Source organism: Erpetoichthys calabaricus, chromosome 18, assembly GCF_900747795.2.
Source record: "Erpetoichthys calabaricus chromosome 18, fErpCal1.3, whole genome shotgun sequence".
Lineage (NCBI taxonomy): Eukaryota > Metazoa > Chordata > Cladistia > Polypteriformes > Polypteridae > Erpetoichthys > Erpetoichthys calabaricus.
In genome coordinates, this window is record NC_041411.2 from 46,550,395 (window position 1) to 46,570,879 (window position 20,485).

General features: G+C 35.2%; 1 protein-coding gene across 8 annotated transcripts in view; it reads right to left on the reverse strand.

Annotated features, from left to right (window-relative positions):
- Positions 1 to 20,485, reverse strand: part of cacna1c (calcium channel, voltage-dependent, L type, alpha 1C subunit) — a 1,063,887-nt gene that overhangs the window by 108,509 nt on the left and 934,893 nt on the right. For 2 of the 8 annotated variants that reach the window (XM_051921415.1, XM_028824755.2), the window contains 2 exons: positions 1,175 to 1,258; positions 540 to 623 (listed from right to left, as the gene is read on the reverse strand). The exons of 3 other annotated variants lie outside the window; for them this stretch is intronic. In XM_051921415.1, the coding sequence (XP_051777375.1) occupies positions 540 to 623; positions 1,175 to 1,258 (168 nt within the window). The remainder of the gene's footprint in view (positions 1 to 539; positions 624 to 1,174; positions 1,259 to 20,485) is intronic. 3 more of the 8 variants (XM_051921411.1, XM_028824756.2, XM_051921410.1) reach the window with 2 other exon arrangements.

The following is a 20,485-nucleotide window of genomic DNA, read 5'->3' on the forward strand; positions in this document are numbered from 1 at the left end:
AAACTCTACATAGCGGAGACACACACACACACACGTTTTATTTATATATATATATATATATATAAATTCATGCACTCTCACACTGTGGCATTTCAGCATTTTTATTGTCGCCAATTAACCTTGACCACACACAGCCTGAGTGAACACACAAAGTTCCAGACTGGATCTCCTCCTCCACTGTGTTTCCCATCATAATATTTGTATCATAATACACTGCTGGTTAGTTTGTATAAGAGTCTTTTTGCACTGTGGAACTGCACTTAGGAACACCATACTTTTATAATACATATCAATTTTGATCTATGCTTATCAATGATAAAAGATGAGCATTGCTTTGAGAAACATGCCAAATAGTAGCACTAGTATCCTGCTATACAGTTTTACCATGCCAAATGGGATATCAGCATCCCAAAGTAAACAATTTAGAAAACAAAAAATGAAGTTAACATTAGGCAATGCAACAGTCAAAATCCTAACTAGTGTCAGACAGACAGAAACTCAGGAGCAGGCAAGTTCAGAGACAAACACTGTCTACTTACGTTCACTTCGGTGATAGCTATATCAACAATGCTACCAACAACAATTAAGGCATCAAATGTATTCCATGCATCACAAAAATAGTGCTGCATTGGATAAAAAATAAGGAAAAAATAAAGAAAAAGGAGAAAACAAAAGGAGAGAAGAGAAAAATAAGAAAAGAAAGAGGTTACATGTGAATATTCAGGAAAAAAAAAAGAAAACAAAAGGAAGATGATAATGCTTATCTGCTTCAGCCATGAGGTGTAGTCCTGGTTAGTCACAGTGTGCTTAAGTCAGAGCAAGGTAAAATAAAAAAAAAATAATAAACAAATTTAAACCTTGGTTTCAGACATCCTACCTTTCACCACCCTACCCATATTGCATTTCTTTTTTCTTTTTAGATTTATGAACTCTGATTTCAATGGCAGCAAGAAGAAATTTGACTCAAAAGGAAATGCAGAAAAATGCACCACAGCAGCAATAGCAGGGGAGAGAAAGAAAGAAAGAGGGAGAGAAAGAGAAAGTAAGAGAAAGAGACGGAAATGGAAATTAAAAAAAAAAAAACAGAAAGGGTATTTGAAGACTGTGAATAGAAAGAAAAATAAAAGACTGACAGACAGACAAAGAGAGGGTGGGAAGGTTGTGGTATACTCACATTGATTTCACTCAGTATGACGTCTATTATGCTGCCAATTACGATCAGGAAGTCAAATACATTCCATGGATCACTAAAGTACCCCTATATCAAATAGAGGGGGCAGGTGAAGGGGGTAAAAAGGCAAGTTAGACAGGCATCATTAATTGTGAGCGTTGTTTCTTTACTGTTAAACCACTTTCCTGTACATATAAAGTAGGGGGTTTATGTGTAATGGCCTGTCTTGGTTAATGTGTTCCCCAGTAAGGTTAACTAGAATGTGTTAGACATATGTGGTTCAAGTAGCAGAAGCCCCTGCAGGTAGTTTGTTGATTTATTATTGTTCTAACAGTTTCTTCAACCATGCAAGTGCTCTCACCCTTTTCAATAAACTAGGTTAAACATTGTTATATTTATGTTCTGCCCTGATGTTGTGCAAATTATGGGCAGTTATGATAAAAATGAAATACTTACATATGTAAGATGGTGTAGTTTTAATGTTTATTCTAAAGGCGCAGGATGACCACACAGGAAGACTATGGCAACTCTATGTTCTTGTGTTATCCAAAAAGCTCTGCTCTCATATTTTAAGTGCAAAATAATTATAAGAGCATTCAAAACTGGGACAATAAACCTCTGAGTCTTAAAAAATAATACTGTAATTAGTTGACAATGTATTATTTAGTATGAAATGGCAGCAAGAAAATGGATTGTCTAGGGCTATAAAATAAAAAAATGAAGCAAACAAGGAATAGAAATGAATCTGTAAACTATTGAATAATTATTGATTACATGTACTTTCCCAAGTTCGGGTCATCTTTCATTCATTCACTTTTGACTAGTGAAGTACATCGTGGCAGCATGTCAAGCTGAACTTGCTACAGTGATCCAAGCATCGTTATCTACACCAACGTAATGCTACAGCAAAGATCAGTTCATTTTTAAATTTGGTGGAAACTACCATATAACCATTTCTTGCTAAATATTTTGAATTGAATAGGAATAGCCAAACATACACTAGTTTAGCAAGTTTATGTATAAGATTTATATAAGTATGAGCATTAGTAATAACCTAACATATGCTGCACCCAAATCTGTTACTATTAAAAAGTATAAATCTTTCCCAAAGGCCTAGAGTTAAGAAAGTGTACAGTGTTAACATATATAGTATAATATTATATTCACAAGCACGTTTTTTCATTTCCTTCCAAAGTGACCCACATTATGTTTGGCAATTAAAAAAATGCTAATATCAAAGGGATTATTACATTTAAATTTGTAATAAATGTTATACATTTCATAAAAATATAATTACAGAATAGAGAGAGGATGAGCCTAGTATATATAGTCACCACTCTCAGCAATTCATATTTAGAAGCAATGCAGAGATAATGTTAACCAGAAAAAAAGAAATCTTAAAATGCATTATGACTTTCACCATAGCTATTCGCCCCATTCTCTGACACACTTTTTTCCTGTGCCTTGATATGTCAAGCTAGAGATTTGCCTGACAGTGAAAAAAGAAAAGAATGGAACACACAGAGGAGGACAGACACTGGGCAAACATTCATAGAAAACACAGAAAAGTTAAAACCTTCTTGGTTCCCATTATTACCAGAGCATACAAATGTATATTTGCACCAATGGAAATAGTACATATTTAAACTTTTACTCAAATAGCTTCCTCACTTTAGAGAATACCTTCCATCTTCCAAAAAGTATAATGAGACTCTTGTAAAAACACAGTCATCTCTTCAAATGAACATTTAGACAACCTGATACACACTTTTAAAATACATTATAAACCATTTGTAAACTGATTCATTTATGTATATAATTTTCATACAAAAAACTATACCTTTAAGTTTATTGATAAATCAGCCTAAATGTGTACATATTTAACCATTCACTCATATCTCTTACCATCAATATATAAAGGAGCATTTCATTTTCACTTAATCTTTATACAATATACGATGCAACAGCCTTTTAAGTCATTCCTTCTGGTAACCCACACAAGTGCTGGTGAGTAAGATTAAAATGTTTTCATATGAGTACATTACAAAGCAGAAACACTTTCTGAGAATTAGACATAAACATGGCAACAAACTGTAAATAAATAAACCTGAATTTAGACAAAGGCCTAAAGTACAAGAATTGGTCCGCTTAAAAAAAAAACTTTTTGTATAGATGATTTAGGAAAGACTGTACTACTGAATGAATGTGTGTCCATATGTTAACATCATTAAAAAGCATTAATATGTGATCTTAAAAATCCATTTAAACTGTGACAGGTTTTCTATTTTAGTGAACATTTTTATGAACAGCTAAATAATTAACATTGGCAAAACATGACATGCTATTGCACACATTTTCCTTTTATAATTTACTTCATACTGGACATTCTCTGTAATATTTGACTAGTCTGTCCTGCAAGTGACCATTAAAAAGTATCAGCAACATGTTAATTCCTGCTACACATTGCCTGTGTCCCACTGAATGTACAAGTTATTGTTTAGTAATGATGTTGACTTGATGCATACCACTGCAAAAGCATTGATGACCACGCTATTTAAATATACTACTTGCACCAGATAAAAAACAACATTCTCCTTTGTTTGCTTTTGTGGGCTGAGATTAAAAATGGTGACAAAATCCAGCAAGAAATGATGAGTATAAAACTTTTATCACAAATGGATGGACTGAGGAGTGGGTGGAAAACAAAGTTCTTTATTTACACCATTCCTACTTTCAGTCTGCATCTTGCCACAAAGATGAAATTTAAAAATAAACCCATCAATAAATGATTGACAGCATGATAATATCAATGCATCTGTTTAAACAGGAGCAATGAGAGAATGGTCAAACTCTTATGAAACACAGGCCTAATATGTTTACCTCAACCAAAAGAAAGAGTCAGTGTAGATAATTCTAAATTTAAATCTTCCTGATACTGTACATTTTTTTTATTTAACTTCATATAAATCATTTCTTCTATGCATTTTCTTTACTCCCATAATCCAGTACAGGATCCCTAAGTGTCGAATTCTATCCTGGCAGAACTGGCTGCAAGCAGGATGCAGTTCTTCACAGGGCCGTGCATGATAATAAGTGCAGCTGGAATTCATGATAAACTAGCCATCATATCTGTATGTATCAGCTTATAATGGAGTAAAGAAATGCATTGCAATTGATTTCTGGTACTGTATATTGGACATATGATACAAAATGATGACATTTTAAGTATAATCCACCAAAGTAATACTAGTACTGGACACTGCGTGGTACCGTTTTTAATGTTTGACATCATCTCCCACCATGAATGTCAGCAACAACAAAATAGCAATATGCAACAACAAAATAGCAATATGCAACACTCTCCGTTTGGCTGGAGTTACGATTTATAAAACTGTCATGCAAGATTAGAGACCTAGAAGTACATCGCCTAGATAAGCATACTGCCTACTTCAGAGGGAAAAGTTAAAACTGTATTTGTTTGCTCTGTAGCTTACAACCTCTTTATCAATTAAACTGTCATCAGAGAAAGTTAATATTTTTAGTCAGGAAAGTCAAAATCAAAAAGTATTCATCTGATATTATAGCAGCAGTACATCATGTGTGTATTTAACATAATTATGAATTAGCAGAAAAATATTTTGTATGTTGCTTTGTTTTGATTTCTTCCTGAAAGCTAATTGGTAATGGATGCAAATATTTAAGAAAAAATAACTAGTATGAGGTCACATAAGTAATTACTTCATAGAGAAACTGACTTCCAATTTACACATAAACAAAACTAAAAAAATATAGAAAGGGATGAACATCAATATTGGCTTTAGCAGTGAGACACAGAAAAAGACAGATAATAGGAACTGGCTGGGAACATGCATATTGGTGTAGGTTTGGTGCACTAGCAACTCAGAATACGTGGAGAAGGAAAAACATCACAGATGACAATGAATTTTTTTGTCCAAATAAAAGATTTTGCATGTGTTGCATTCAAATGTAAGGTGGGAGCATGGAATCTTTGCATTTTTAAAATCTAGTAGGAAACAGGCCATCTAAAGTACTATTTTTATTAAATCACACATCTAACTACAGAAATGTAAAATACTTCTGTCTGTTGCTTCAAAAGTGCAATTGTGTATTTCAACATCTGATTCACAAGGGCGGAATCCTGTTAAGAATTAAATAGTTTTTGCCTCATCTCTTTAAATGTTACGTTGTGCCTTTGCTTAAAAAATATATATAAATTAAGAGTGGCACAAGTAAGACACTTCTAACACTTTCCTTAGTTATACAGTAAATGCCTGCTCTCACGGCATTACCCCATTGAAGGTAAACAGGTCGTGCTTTTACATATTTAGAGAGTAGGTAGTCCAGCAGCAAGTGTAAAAATTCACGACTATTTGATCTGCTAGCATTTAATAAACAAAGCTCTAGAGCAGTAGTTCTCTACCCTTTTGACCTTGGGACCCTATCTTATCTCTTTTTGTTCAATGATGACGCTTAATTAGCAGTAATTTAATGTAAATTAGCCACCATTTCCCCTGGATGGCATACATTAACAAATAACAGTAAATGCATGGGTGTTTAATACTCAAACAAAATTAGTCCCCATTTGTGACTGTAACTGGCAATTTGGACTTGCCTGATATTTACAAGTTTTTCAAAATCGGGGCAAATCAAGAGACTAAACTAGTAGTAAATTCACTACTTGCAGTTTTAAGAAAATAAAATTTGTACTGATTTAATACCAATGGACAGTAATATTAATATGGAATTGTGTAACTAAGAAAGAAAAAATTTCCTAAGTTGTAATTTTGGTAACATTTTAAACTTCTACTTCTAATTTTACTTTTCCTAAACTGGTAAACTAGTCCATGGACTTGCGCTGACATGCTGCACCCAGGTGGATTCAAAGTCCAATTAGAATATTTCTTTGTGTGTTTAGAAATACTCACTATTTTACAGGTAGCCTACTGGGAACATGACGTGTCTGTTTTCAGGTATACATCTATATCAAGGAAAATCTATATTTTGTCTTAATCCAAACCTTACCAGCCAGTAATACGCCAACATTGTAACTTTTAAACCACTGTCGGGCAACCGGTGCACCGTGGAATTTTCTAGGGGCGCCGCAAAATCTTTTGTAAAATATTTAAAATTGCTAGTGTTTTTGAACTTTTGATTGATTAAAAAGATAATGTTTAAAAAAAAAAAAATTATGTTGGAAAAACAGATAACGGTTAATCAGATTGTTGAATAAACGAATGTATTTATTTTGAATGCAAGTTAAAATTTTCGCTGTTCACCATTCATCATAATATCAACACCAGCGGTGTCAAAAACACATCTCGTGAGACTTAAAAAGTCTCGTTGTTAGAAGATCTCACTGTACGGATAGAAGAAGGCGGAGCAAATATAGAACGAGAAAATACGAACGCTACATTTCGGCTCTTGCCGACGAGAGAGTATCGCAGTAGCTGCAGCTCTCCCCACTTAATCGTCTGAGTATTACTATGGAAAAATTAACCTTATTTTCGCTCTGACACCGCTGATCAACACAGTAAACTTATTTATGGGCAGTCCCTCAGGTGCGTCTTGAAAGAAAATTTTTGGACTTAGTGCGCCGCAACTCCAAAAAGGTTGCCTTTCACTGTTTTAAACCATAGAGTATATTGTTATGTACAGTATTGTCCTGTCTAGGCATTCACTCTTTGAGCTGGTTTCCAGCAAAATGGGCTGCAGTGTGTGTCCATGTGTGTATCTGGATGAGTAATTATAGGCCTATGTGAATTTTGTGATTTAGGATTTCTTCCCAAAATTCCTCAAGTAAAAGGAGGCAGAAAGGGTTATTTTACAATCATCATTTAAATCTTATCAATTTGATAAAAACATTCCATAACAATGGAGACTGGTAGATTACACCTTCAAGTGAGCTAATGACTTCCTCTGTTGTTTACTGATATACACCTGATGCTAATGTTTTACTACACAAACAGGAGTAAGTGCTACCTGTTTAAATACCGAGATCATGACTGGTTTGACTTTGAAACGGTGCAATAATTACTAGTTGGATAGTGCTCTGTTTTGAGAGTCTCCCTGACTCTAAATTGAGCCACAGAGTGAAGATGTACAGTGGATGTAGGTGATGTCACCCATATTAAACAATATGTTTATCACATGAATCCTGCTAAACTAGAAGCACTGCTGATGACATTAAGTACTTTACTGTATATTATTTAATAGAACACAGTTTAGTTCAGAAAGGAAGTCCATGAAATGAATTCTGAAACTCCACTAGTCATTGTACGTGTTGTTTATCCATAAACAAGAACAGAGCCACTGTCACTTTTTAAAAAAAGCTATTAGACAAAATAAGGGCACAAACAATGCTGTGTAGGGATGAAGACATTTGTCTGTAAGCTGAAACATTGTAAAGGATACAAATCAGCCATCATCTCTTTTTGTACCTGTAAAAAAGTTCTAATTTCATGTGATACAAAGCTATTATTCATAACACTAATAATAACTGACCTTCGACAATCTGTGAATTAAAAAGTTTCAAAAATTTTTTAGAAAAGATATGTGTTTTCTTGATTTAGCTTGCTCTTAAGTTTTATGTTTTCCACTGCAGCAAACATTCTGTAACACTGCCACTTTCTTGCTTTTCAAGTAGTTATCACAAAGGCAGGTAGCGTGACACTGTCTTTATTTTCTTATTGTTATGTAAAACATACAGTTTACAATGCCTTTCAGGACAAGTTCCTTCATTACAGAAATTTCTCAGCAACTAAATATGTTAAAGTTCAAGTTGAAAAGACTCGACGTGTCTTTAAGCTGTAAATTGCCCAAAGACATTCATTATTATTATAAACAATGTCTTCCAAATCACAATAAAACTGCAACATTTTTGGAATTGTCCATCCAGCCTGTTTGTTTTCTATTTGCTTTATTCAGGTAGCAGTGTGGACTATTTGAATTCTTTTTCTCTGCCACTCAGAAAATAAAAAACTTCCATTATTTTACCATTATGATTGTACCTCTCCCTAAAGACAGAAGCGTGCAAACTTGCAATCAAGTAATTGTAACAGGCCTGATTTAAGTTAGTGCAGGTTCAGTTGCATAGAAGTAAAAAGGATGAAAGAAAGAGATCTAGAGAAAGCCAAGTTTGCCTCAACTGAGGGCCAGTTGGAGGGGGAGATTTTAGAGGATTCTAACAGCACCAAACAAATTTAAGCGGGACTGCTCAATGATGAAGTTCTAGATCTGGTTAGGCAATCCTGCCATTTGATTATCATGGATCATTAAGGCAATGTGGCATAGTGGTTAAGGCTTTGGACTTCAAGCCCAGAGGTTGTGGGTTTGAATCACCTGCTACTGACACAGTGTAACCATGAGCATGTCACTTCAATTGCCTGTGTGCCAACTGGAAAAATCAAAAACAAGAAATATAACCATTTGTATTTCAAATTTTTTAAGTTTAAGTTCCATCTTTAATGGAAGGTTTTTGCCATTCAAAAAATATGAGGATGAGAGATACCTGACTTCATTTCAAAATTTAGTGGAAGGGGGAAGAAGGAGCATTTCACTGATGAAATTAAACTGATGGGAAAAGTTCATTTTAATAACAGCTAATCTGAACCAAAAGAAAAGGGGCATATGCCCAGGAGGAATCTTTGCCACTTTAAAAAAAGCTTTTGTAATGTTAAAAGGCATTACCATGCAATATACTTAAATATGTGTTAGACATTGAAAGTGAAAACTAGACCCTTTTAGGGGAAGAACAGCAGACTGGGCACTATCTCAAAAGAATTAAACAAGTTCAGAATGTGTGAGAGGCAAGAAGGGGTGTCACCAAGGAAAAGTTGTATTCTGTCACGATGCAGCAAGATTTTGTGGTGACCAGCATTGAAAATGATAGGAGAAATTAGGACTGACTTTTAGACAGCAGTGGCTAGAAGCTCAAGAAAGTGATTCAAAAGATAAGGGAGGAGTGGACAACCTATCCATCCCCACTAAAAAACTGGAAAGGCAGCAATGTAATTGAGTTGGTGAAAATAACTGCAGAAGGAGAAGAATAAAGCATCTTGATTAATGTAATTAACACTAAAATTCTATTTGATGCATGGCCTACTAGTTGAACGCCTTTGCTGTAATCTAAAAGCTGGGCAACAAGGAAGGTTAGGTGCTGTATCAACAACATGGTGATCATGTCTCATATTATCCAATGCCATTTAAGTACAAATAAAGCACATGAAGATGGCATGGCAAAAGCATTTCAGCATCAAGAATTCATCAAAGAGATAAGACGATAGCTTCAAAATCAATGGGCTCTTCTCCTTGTTTTAACAATAGAGTGGGCAGACCAGTGTCATTGATTCTAATGGAAGTGACTGCAAAATGCAACATCTGAAAGCGAAAGGCTGTGTCAAAAACAATAAATAAAGGTTTAGCGCAGTTCCTCTGAGTTGGATAACAGTAATAGAAATATCCAAAATTGAGGCTTCATCTTCAGAAAGCTTAGGTAGAGTCTGATTAATAACGGAGGAGTCAGTATTACAGTTGGACTAGGCAGAAAATAAGTTGGGGAAGAATTCAAAAAGTCTATTAACCTCATTAGTAAGAAGTAAGAACACCTGCTTTATTTCAAAATAAAGTTATAGAAGGTCAGAGCTTAGATTTACACGGCCCAGAGGCCAGTAATTTACTGGGCCTAGCCTCGGTGACATAATATCTCGCCCGTGTGTAACGAATATCAAATTCTCACTTTTGGAGGAGAATCGAATTCTGCTGTGTTCTTAAACTTGAAATCAAAGATTCATAATCAGGGTTAAGGTGGAATGAACAGCAGAGATGCCACCCATGGGTTCTCAAACTAGATTTCCTCTAAATCTTGGCTGCACCTTGATTTGATATCTGTGAAAATCAAGAGACATGAGGCAAGATGCATCCTTGGACCAGTCAAACACTGTTATTAAACAGTTTAGAATTAATAATTGGTATTTGAACACAACAAATGCAAGGACTAAACAGCACATACCCATACTCTTAAAGCATCTTCCACAAAATACCATTGGAGACATGGTCGTATGTTTTTCCAAGGCAGGAACAATCTCTGGATAGGGCGCAAACCCATGACAAAAAAGGTAAACATAATAGTTGCAAAAATATAATATCATATAAGAAATATAGCATTATTCTATGATCACATGTTGCATAAGAATGTTATTGTATTTTGTCCTAATTTGGGCTGAAACCTTCTTCGATTTTATTTACAAGGCATACTTTGTCTAATACCCACAATAGTTTTCTATTAATGACAATGTGTCCTTGAAATGTGCACTTGAACTTGAAAGGCAAGTATGGTTTTATTAAATAAAACATTTTAATTAGCTTATTGTTTATTATCTAAAACTCAGCCAATGAGAGTTAAAAACCTGAGCTACAAGAAAAGGATATTCCATAACTAAGAAAGCAGTTGCATATTCCCCAGTTACCCAGTACTCACGAAGAGTCACACAGGGAAAAATCTTGCCACAAAGTCACCAAAATAAAGTACAGTTTGTTTTTGACCACTGTACCCACATTGATTTAATGAGAAGGGTATTGTTGTATTTGCCAGTTAAATTAATCATTTCCTTGTTACTATATTTCTGATGTTGGTAATTCATAGGGACAAAGTCACACTTAACTATAGTTACATCACTAGAGCTGGATTATGATTTTGTTGATAGCAAAGATTAAAATTACATCTATAATAAATGGCAGGTCTTGCTGCCAGGTCTCATATGACATAATTTGCCAGAAAAAAATCAAGGTCTTTATTTTGGATTATTACAGCAGCTTCAGTTTTAGAGTCACTTCTGGAACAGTAACCTCCACATTTCATTGACTGGAGAAGGGCATAGTCACTGGGTGTACTGTCTCAGTAATTGTGTTTCTCCTTGGCCATGAATATCCTCATTAAGTCAACACAGATGGCGTATAGATATCTACTCACTAGGTCCGGTGTGTGGCAACCCCCCCGTTGGAGTGTTCATGGACGATCTGACAGTGACCCAACATCAGTACTGGGCCACAGATGGATCCTCTAAGGCCTTGAATGCCTCATCAATTGAGCCCAGATGGACTTTAAGCCAAGTCATGAACCCTAGCCGTGAGTAAGGGTAATTTAATGCACAAATACCATCAATCACCGAGATGCCAGTTAAAAGCCTGGGAAGGGCCTTTAACAGCACATTGAGGGACATAGGTGCACTGCAAGAAACCAATGTAGTGGAGGACAAGTCAGGTCTGCCAGGAAAGTTCAAAGCCTGGATTTATCAGCATGGCATCCTGGCATAACTCCTGTGGCTGCTGGTGGTTTACGATGTTTCACTGACCATCATCGAGGACTTTGAGAGGAAGTTTAGCCACTTATTGCTAAGGAGGTTGGGCCCTCCTTATAGTCTAAACAGCACTGCCTTGTATGCAAGTATGAATAAGCTACGACTCCGCTTCAGTAGCCTGTCAGAAGAATTTTTATGGTTTCCCGGGCAAGAGAGATGCTGATGTACAGAGAATCTAGCAACACCAAAGTCTCCTTGGCCCGCATAAAAGTGAAGATGGGTAGGAAGTGGAGGGCTCAGGAAGAAGTTGACCAGGCAGAAGCACAGCTAACTGGTCGGGGCAGTTATACCAGGACGGGCAATACTTGGAAGCAAGACCTCAGTACAACAAGGCCCAGTGGAAGGAAAGACACTGGCTGGTCCAGGGAGAAATCCATGCAGGGGTGGAGGAAACCCACACCTGCAGGATGGTTGGGATGTGACAGCAAGGCGCGTAGACTTGATCGGAGCAGGTAATGGACCAGAATACCTTGTGGTCAGAGTTGTGAAAAGCTGAGCCACACCAGATTAAAATCCTCATCCAATCAGTCTACGATGTTCTACCCAGACCAACTAATCTCTTCTCTTGGGGACAGACAGAAACCACTGCATGCCTGCTGTACCAGAGAAGTAGATCACTTAGGTATCTTTCTTATTAGGCATCAACAACCAGTAAAACACTGTTGCTTTTGTCATGGCTAGAGAGATGCTGCAATGGCACATGTACCCAACAGGAGGACTTCTGCCAGCAGCCCGGGACTGGCAGCTGAAGATCAACCTGGGGAGATAGCTGAAATTCCCAAACATCATCGCTGTGACCTTGTTCAGGCTTGACATGGTTCAAAGCAGGTGGTCTTGCTGTAATTTACTGTGCCCTTGAGAAGACCAGATGGGAGAGGTGTTCGAGATGAAGAGAGCTAAGTATGAGGACCCGAGCTATGAGCTACCTCTTTGAGATTGGCTGCTAAGGATTTTGCCAGCCAGTTGCACTGCAGGGCCATCAAGGAGCCGGGGATCAGTGGACTGCATAATAAGGGAGCCATCAGGAACATCACTAATACCACTGAGAAAGCATCAATATGGCTATGAATCAAAAAGAGTGATCTGTGGACCATATAAGCTACCTAGACACTATTCAGCGGCTGATCAACCCTAGCTGTGGTCCCTGGGTGAGGGTGTATCATGCTGAAAGACCCCAGACACCCAATGACCCCAGGTTATATTGCTGATGATGTGTCTAAGTTGCACTGTAAGGTGTGTACTAAATCAGTTTGGGAATTTGTGTGTAAATTAATGTTATATGTTCCTTACAAAGTAGCTAGACATTACAACTGAAAACTATCCATTGAAAATGTCAAGAATTAATAATAAACAACATTTAAATTACTGCCAGTGACAGGATTTTTTTAGCATACCTAATGTTACTTCATTATTCATTAGAATAGTGTTAAAATTAATCTGATATGTTTGTTACAAAAGTGTAAAACCTTAAGAAGTTGTTCTGTCAACTGAAAAGGGCAGTAATTAATAATATAATTAAATGATTATTTTATTCTTCCAAATTGCACTTTTTTGTTAACAAGAGGCACAAGTAAAAAGATAAAGTAATACAAATAGGTTAAAAAGTTGTGTTTCATAATGTTAACATCTTCAATTATAAAATGTAACAATTCAAAGTTAACAGAGCTGTAATATTGAAGTAGTCCAGAGATGTACCTAATAATGTAATATGCAAGAAAAAAGCCACACTTCAAGTCATTTTAAGATCAACTATGGTGTGCTCTTTTCCTTAAAATCTCATTGAGGTAGGAGCACTATGTAGTACTTTTAAACAACCAGCACAAATAATGATTAGAAATCCCATTGTTACTTTTGATGCAAGTCATGACAATATTTGTATGCAAATTGTATTTTACTATTAATTGCATATTTTAATTAAACCTTTTTTAAAACACTAGTAAGATGCAACAAATACAAAATGTCTTGTAACTGAGGATCTGACAGTAAAATAAAAGACATAGGACAATATGGTCTGGTACTCAGAAAGACGATTTTCATGCAGATATTTTTGGTTACATTCACTGCATTAAAAGTCAGGTTGCTTTCAAAAACCCTGTAGGAATCATCTGTGGTGTGCCCATTCCTTGAAAATCTGATGAATAACATTTAAATAAAACTCTAAACTGTTCAAAGCCATGAGAGATGTTATCAATGATCTGTTTCCAGGGCTGCCTAAATATACATGACTGTGGATTGCTTAAGCCCCTCTTGAGTTAACAAGAAAAACTTTGCACTCATGTAACCAACTTGGCCTTCACTGGAAAACCAAATACTGGACCCAGATGACAGAAGTTGATTTTGCATATATCTGTTATTCCATCTATGTTAACCAGGGGAGGAATGTTTTACTCTGAATCAGTTATTTCACTTTGGAGTGAATGGCCAGGAGACTTTGCATTTTCACCTCTGTTTCTGTTTTATTTTACAAAGTTAAATTGGCTAAAGAAGAATTCCTATCCAGCTTAACACACATTTAGCTCTTTCATGGAAACTAAATTCGATTTTTCTTGCTGTGTAAATAATAAAATGCTGTTCAGTACTCTGACACCAATAGCATTTCTCTTCCAATGCTAATTTTATGGTTATTAACTTCCTATACCTAATATCATAATTCTTTTCAGGTAATCTCTAATAAGCTCTTGCATGCCATATCTTGGTTTCAGTGTGAAAGTATTGCTGTAGCTCTCACACTATAAGCATCTACATTTGAATCAAACAGTAAAAAAATATTTGGGTGTTGAAGAACAGGGGTCTCATTTATAAAACTTTGCAAAGATTCAAGCATGAAAATATGCTCACAGGAAAAAAGAGGAAAATGTGTAAAAAAAGAAAAAATCAGATTTATAAAACCGTTGAAAGCACATGTCTCCACAGCAGAATCTTTATAAATTTCAATCTCTTTGTAAAGGTGTGTACGTGAATGCGGCTTTAAAATATCAGTATATGCAGCAAGCTAATCAAACTCATACGTATGCAGTCACCATGTTGCAGAACTTCATTGGCTGGTAAAGCAGCCTCCCACCTGTCACAGCAACCGACTTGCCTTAAATATACACATGTTCCCCTGTCAAGTTTTCCTTCATAAATATCAACATTTGTGCAGGAAGTTGCATACGTACATTTTGAGACTTTTATTGCATTCAGAAGAGATATAAACTAAGCTCCAGGTGCTGCAGGGAAGATAATCTTTATAGTCTTGGTTATGGGTAAGATGATTATGCTAAAGTTATTAATTAATCTCCAATAATATTTGGATAACCCCTCAAAGTGTTCTATCTGCTAGAGTTTGCAATTGGCCATTTCCTTATAGCCACACTTTTGTTAAATCCATACTCAATCTGGTAGGTGCAGTTTCATAACCTAAGCATAAGACATAAGTTTGAGGGAATACATTTTTTTTTCTCAACGTAGCCAATGGAACAGACAAAACATTTTGTTAATGTCAATTGAAACAAAGTTGCAAGGAACCATTTATAGATTTCTGCAGTAATTACCCATAAATCTTCAGCTAACTCTCAATAATTGACACGGTCTGCTTAAACTAATAACACACAAATAATTGTATGTCTTGTCAGTACTGAACACATTGTTTAAAATCCACTGTCATGGCTGAAAAAGTTTTTAAAGGATAACTGCAGGCAGGTGTTCTAATAAAGGACCTGCGCTTGGAGGTGCCCTGCATTATGGAAAAGATACAAAAAGTTTGGTTTGTCTACTCTTCTCAAAATAAAAATTCTCAGTTTTTCAGTGCAGTCCAATATATAGTATCAGGGTGTTTCTAGTTTAAGATATTTTTTAGTTTTAGTTTTCACTTAGTTATTGATTATATTTTCTCATTTACTTTCAGTTTTTCACCATTTTCTACTTTTACTTTTTATTTAGTTTTAGCATTTTAGAAATTAACTTTTACATTTTGTCACATTTTATCCGTTTTGCTTTACTTACCAAAAATGTCCATGTGGACACTATTTTGCAAGTTTGAAAGCACAGTTTTCTTTATTATTGTCAAATGTTATAAAATTAATGTTGCACCTGTCCACTTAATTCATATAATTTTTCTGTCAGTGACAGAACTCCATTTTCTCCTAATAATATTACAGACTGAGGCTTCCACTATAAACAGAAAATGAAAAAATCAAAAAGTAAGTGTGCTCTGATATCAGTTTTTACTTTAACCTGCTAAAAGTTTAAGCAAATGGTCATTAATTTTCATAAACAGCTTCATTTTTATTTTTGAGATTCCCTTTGTGAGAAGTAAAATTACTGGACACATGCACTCTTATTTTATCTTTAATTTTGATATTTCCTGATGCTGACTTTATAATCTACTAATTCCAAATTTAAAAAGTGTATTATTTTCAGGGAATTCTTAGTTTGGTTATTTTTTTAAATACTGTTGAAGTCACTGATCGAATTGTGTTACTAAAAACACAACTATTAGCAGAAACGGAGATGAAAGTTTTACAGGAATATTATTTACATGAAATACTGACATCACAGATCATTCACTTAATAAGCAACAGGCAAAACCTGGGGAGATCTTCTGACCCTAAACTGAGAGGATGTAATTTAAACAAACATGTAGGAATGAAAATATTGTGGCAATGAAAGTGCTTAATAATACACTTATAATATCCAGCTATAAAACAGTTATACACACTTAGTCCACATACACATGGGTAGAACATGCAAATGTCATACATACACTGACCAGGCTATCAATCAAACTGGAACTCATGGCACTATATACTAAAAATAATAATAATAAATGTGCTTATATACCTCCTTTCCCATTATCAAAGGGATTCACAAATATTCAAAGGAATACAATATGAATGAAAAGCAAAGATGACATTAATAACACAGGATACAAACTAATATCAAACATTAAACACCAAATAAAAGATAAGTACATAAATATCAAAGTTCTAAATTATCTGAAGAAACAAAGAGAAAATGAAGCCTATGAACAAATAACACAATGCTTGTACGCTTACATGTAAGAATATAAATGTACATGTTGCAATCACCCACAACAATAAGGTACAGTGATAATAGGATGTTCATTTCACATCTAACAGTCTCAGTCAGAATATGACCAGAGCTGCATGCCACTGCAAAATAAACAGGCTGTCTCACTTAGAGATACAAACTCCTCATTTTTTTTTTCTTTGCTTACATGACATATTAAGATTGCAGTCTGCAATGAATAAGACTGCGTTAGTGCTTTACCATTGATGCTGCATGTTAAGCACAGCAGTATTAGATGAGGAAAATTTGTTGTACTTAGACTCATCTATGGAGTGTATTTCAGTACAGCTCAGGTTCGATACATTACTCTTGTTTAAATAAACCCTGAACAGGATGGCATAGTTCACAATTAATTAAGGGTGGTGATGAGCTCCCAAGCACAGCCTGGTGACATCACAAGCCTGTTAAAAACTTTGCAGTACTGCGGCATTCCAAATATACAGTATTTACAATGAGGAACGATTAACATGGAGAGGTTCATTTACAGCAGTGTTACAGGAACTCACCCTGTGACATTACAACACCCACATTGAAACATCAGTAATAATAACCCAATTAAAACTAAAAGTATATTTGTAACGTTGACTCGGTTGATAGTATTGGTTGCATGCTATGAATCTGAAATTTCAAACTACTTAGCTGTATCTTCCAAAGTAACAAAAGTAACTTCAAGATAGATATTACTGTCAATAGCACCTTTATAATACAATCTTATATTTTCATATATGGAAGAAGCTCAGCACTGGGACCTTTAGAGTGACATTGTACAGTGACTATATTATATATATATATATATATATATATATATATATATATATATATATATATATATATATTTATATCTCAATGGAGCAACTACGCTGCAAATATATCCTTCCTTGAAAACATTCTTACTATAACCAAGTTAGAGGTTTTGATAAAAGAGAACAGCATTATCTATCCCTCCCACAAAATATTACTAGAAAAAAACTGAATTTTCTAATTCTAAATAAGATACATTATACAGCACACAAAGCACAAGGTACTCTGATTTTCATGGAAATCTGTACTTTTCACACCACTGACAGCATAAGCCACAAAGTTGCAAACAACTCTGGATGGGTTGTTGGTCTATTATAGAACACAGAAATGCATAAATTATCAATTTATAGTTGCTAATCAAAAATAGTGAAATGATTTTAGTGTTTTGTTTGACCAAGGTTATCAGGGAGGGAATTGGAACATCTAGCCATCCATCCTTTGTGTAAGTTGCAGATAAAAAACAAATAAAAAAATATTCAGGTAAACACGTATCAAGGCCACAGGACTCTGTGTGCTTGTTCTGGTGGGGAAAATCTTCAAATTTTTAACTGTAAACTAAATTTTAATAATTTTGCTCAAATGAATCAAGATGAATTGAATTTACAGGGCTTATGGGCTTTGTGAGCATCCTTCATATTGTACTAGCAATTTATGCATTTGTTCCAGTCAGGTTCATTTTCAATTACTTTATCACCTAAGCACATACCACAGAACATGTTTTAATTAATTTATAATTTGCAAACAGATGGGTGCTGTATTATTATTAAGAATTACCAAATTAGTTTACAGCTTGGGAAAGGAAGAAGTGTGGAGGTACTTAAATGATCAAACACTTTGATCAGAGTCATTCGTTATCAGACCAAGATGGCCAATCAAATTTGAGCAACATCAAATGTCCCGAAAAACACCATGTTTGTATTTTAACTTAAATATGGCTCACCTGAAGGATCAGAGAAGAGAAAAGAGGAGAAAAGAAGATGAAGAAAAACAGCTACAGAAAAGTGATGTCAGAGATCAAGAGACGTGAGATGATCATCTGATTTGGGCATCATGAAACGTAACTATGAACAACTCTGATCACTAAACCAAAGCTGTCCAGAACATCTACTACTTCACACTTTTGATTTTCAGTAGACTTTTCAAGGACTGTTTGTTTTATTTTCTATTATATTTTCTTCAATTTAGTATTATTATACAAAAATAAATACTATATTGTTTTTACATTTTCTATACTTTGTCCTATACCTAGAGTGACTGAAATAATAAATTGGTACCAAGTATGAGTTTGATGTTACTATCATTCATGGGGTTCATCAAGGCTATTGAGATTAGGGTTAAGAGGTAGCAAGACACAGTTTTGTTAGTAAGTAGCATAAAACCAAAAGATATGCGCTTTTCAGTGTGTCACAGCAACATCCGTATGTTTGTTAGAACTGGTGATAGTAAATCCCTATATCGAGTCTGGAATGGATCTCTGTATATGTGTGTGTAGTTGTGTCTTATGTGGAATATTGCAGAGCGACTGGCAATTGGCACCACTCGAGACTTTATCTGGACAAGATTGCTATTTGTATGTGTGTGTTAATCGTCAAGGGCGAGAGCAGATTAACCCAATAAATCTCACAAATTTCATGATAATATAGTGTTTTTCCTTATTATCAAAACAAATATGTAAACTGCCTTACAGATAGATGCATGTGTTTGGTATAATGTTTAGCAGCATCAGAAAATGACACTTTTGAAATTCTATAAATGTAAAACAAGATCATTTTCAGTCAACTTTACAATATCAATGATCACAAACAATGTGTGCTATAACATCTGTTTGGAGGAGAAGTAGCACTCATATCAGCTGTACCCGTTCTGTTCTTATGATTCACAAAGCAGTTATAGATGGAGTGATGCGAGATCCTGTCATGAGGGATACAGCATGATGCAAAATACACTTCCACAAATATAGTAGCAATTTTAGACTTCAACTTGTCAGCTAATCAGTTTTAAAAATAAACATTAAGACTTTCTAGCAAAAATGCACGATCTTGGTTGGAAAAATAGATGGCTAGGTGGGTCTTATTAGTGAAACGAAACAAACAGAAGTGCAAAATATACTAGAGTTTGATGTCAGCGCTAAAAGTTTCAGCAATACCCCAGTGGCGAGTGGAAAGCCCACCGTTAGCTGTGTTCATTTAAGCAGCATGTGTGCTATCAAGGCTATTATTAAGTGCGCTGCAAAATCTACAGCCACTCATCCAATATTTGTCGAAGGAAGGTCACGGATTTGTCCAATATTCATAAGCCACTATCTCAATCAGTATTAAAGTTTCCAACTTCTGTTATAGCCGGTAAGGCGCACAGCTTTGCATCTCACTGATACAACAGATAACAATGCAGGTGTGTAATATAGGAATTTGAAAGACATGATTTTGGCATTTTTGTAATAATCTAGTGGAGGACAGATTCACTCATGTATTTGGAGACTGGAAACACATGTATCAGATATACATACACAAATTGCAAGGACTGACAAAATGGTGATCGCACTGTTTGCTGTTATATAATGATATACTGGTCAAAATTATAACGGATATTTGGCCATTTATGCTTTGTGAAGGGCTGGTATATACGTCTTATGTATCAAGAAAAGGTAGACATTTCAATTAGTGTTAACAAAAACCAAAGTAGATGTGCAAAAAATGAAATAATAATATAATAATAGACCCACTCATGACAAATTTTGGCCCATTATTTTATGAAATCCTGGGCCCAGTACTGCATGCATACTAAAGTACTCCTGCCTATTGTTTTTCCAACCTGCTTATTCATTGCATGGCTGCAAAGGGCTAGTGCCCATTGTGTGCAACAACACTGGAGAGAGCACCGCATACTGTAATTGTTAGCCCTAAAGTTGGCCCCATGTGAGTAAGTGTCCCCAATGATTGACTGGCTATGCATACTAGTCTTTGGTTACAGATTGTACCTACACTTTTATATCTGTTCTTGAAGACATGACTCATACATGTGTGTGACATAGATTAATATTTAACTTTTGAATTGATTGTATGTTATG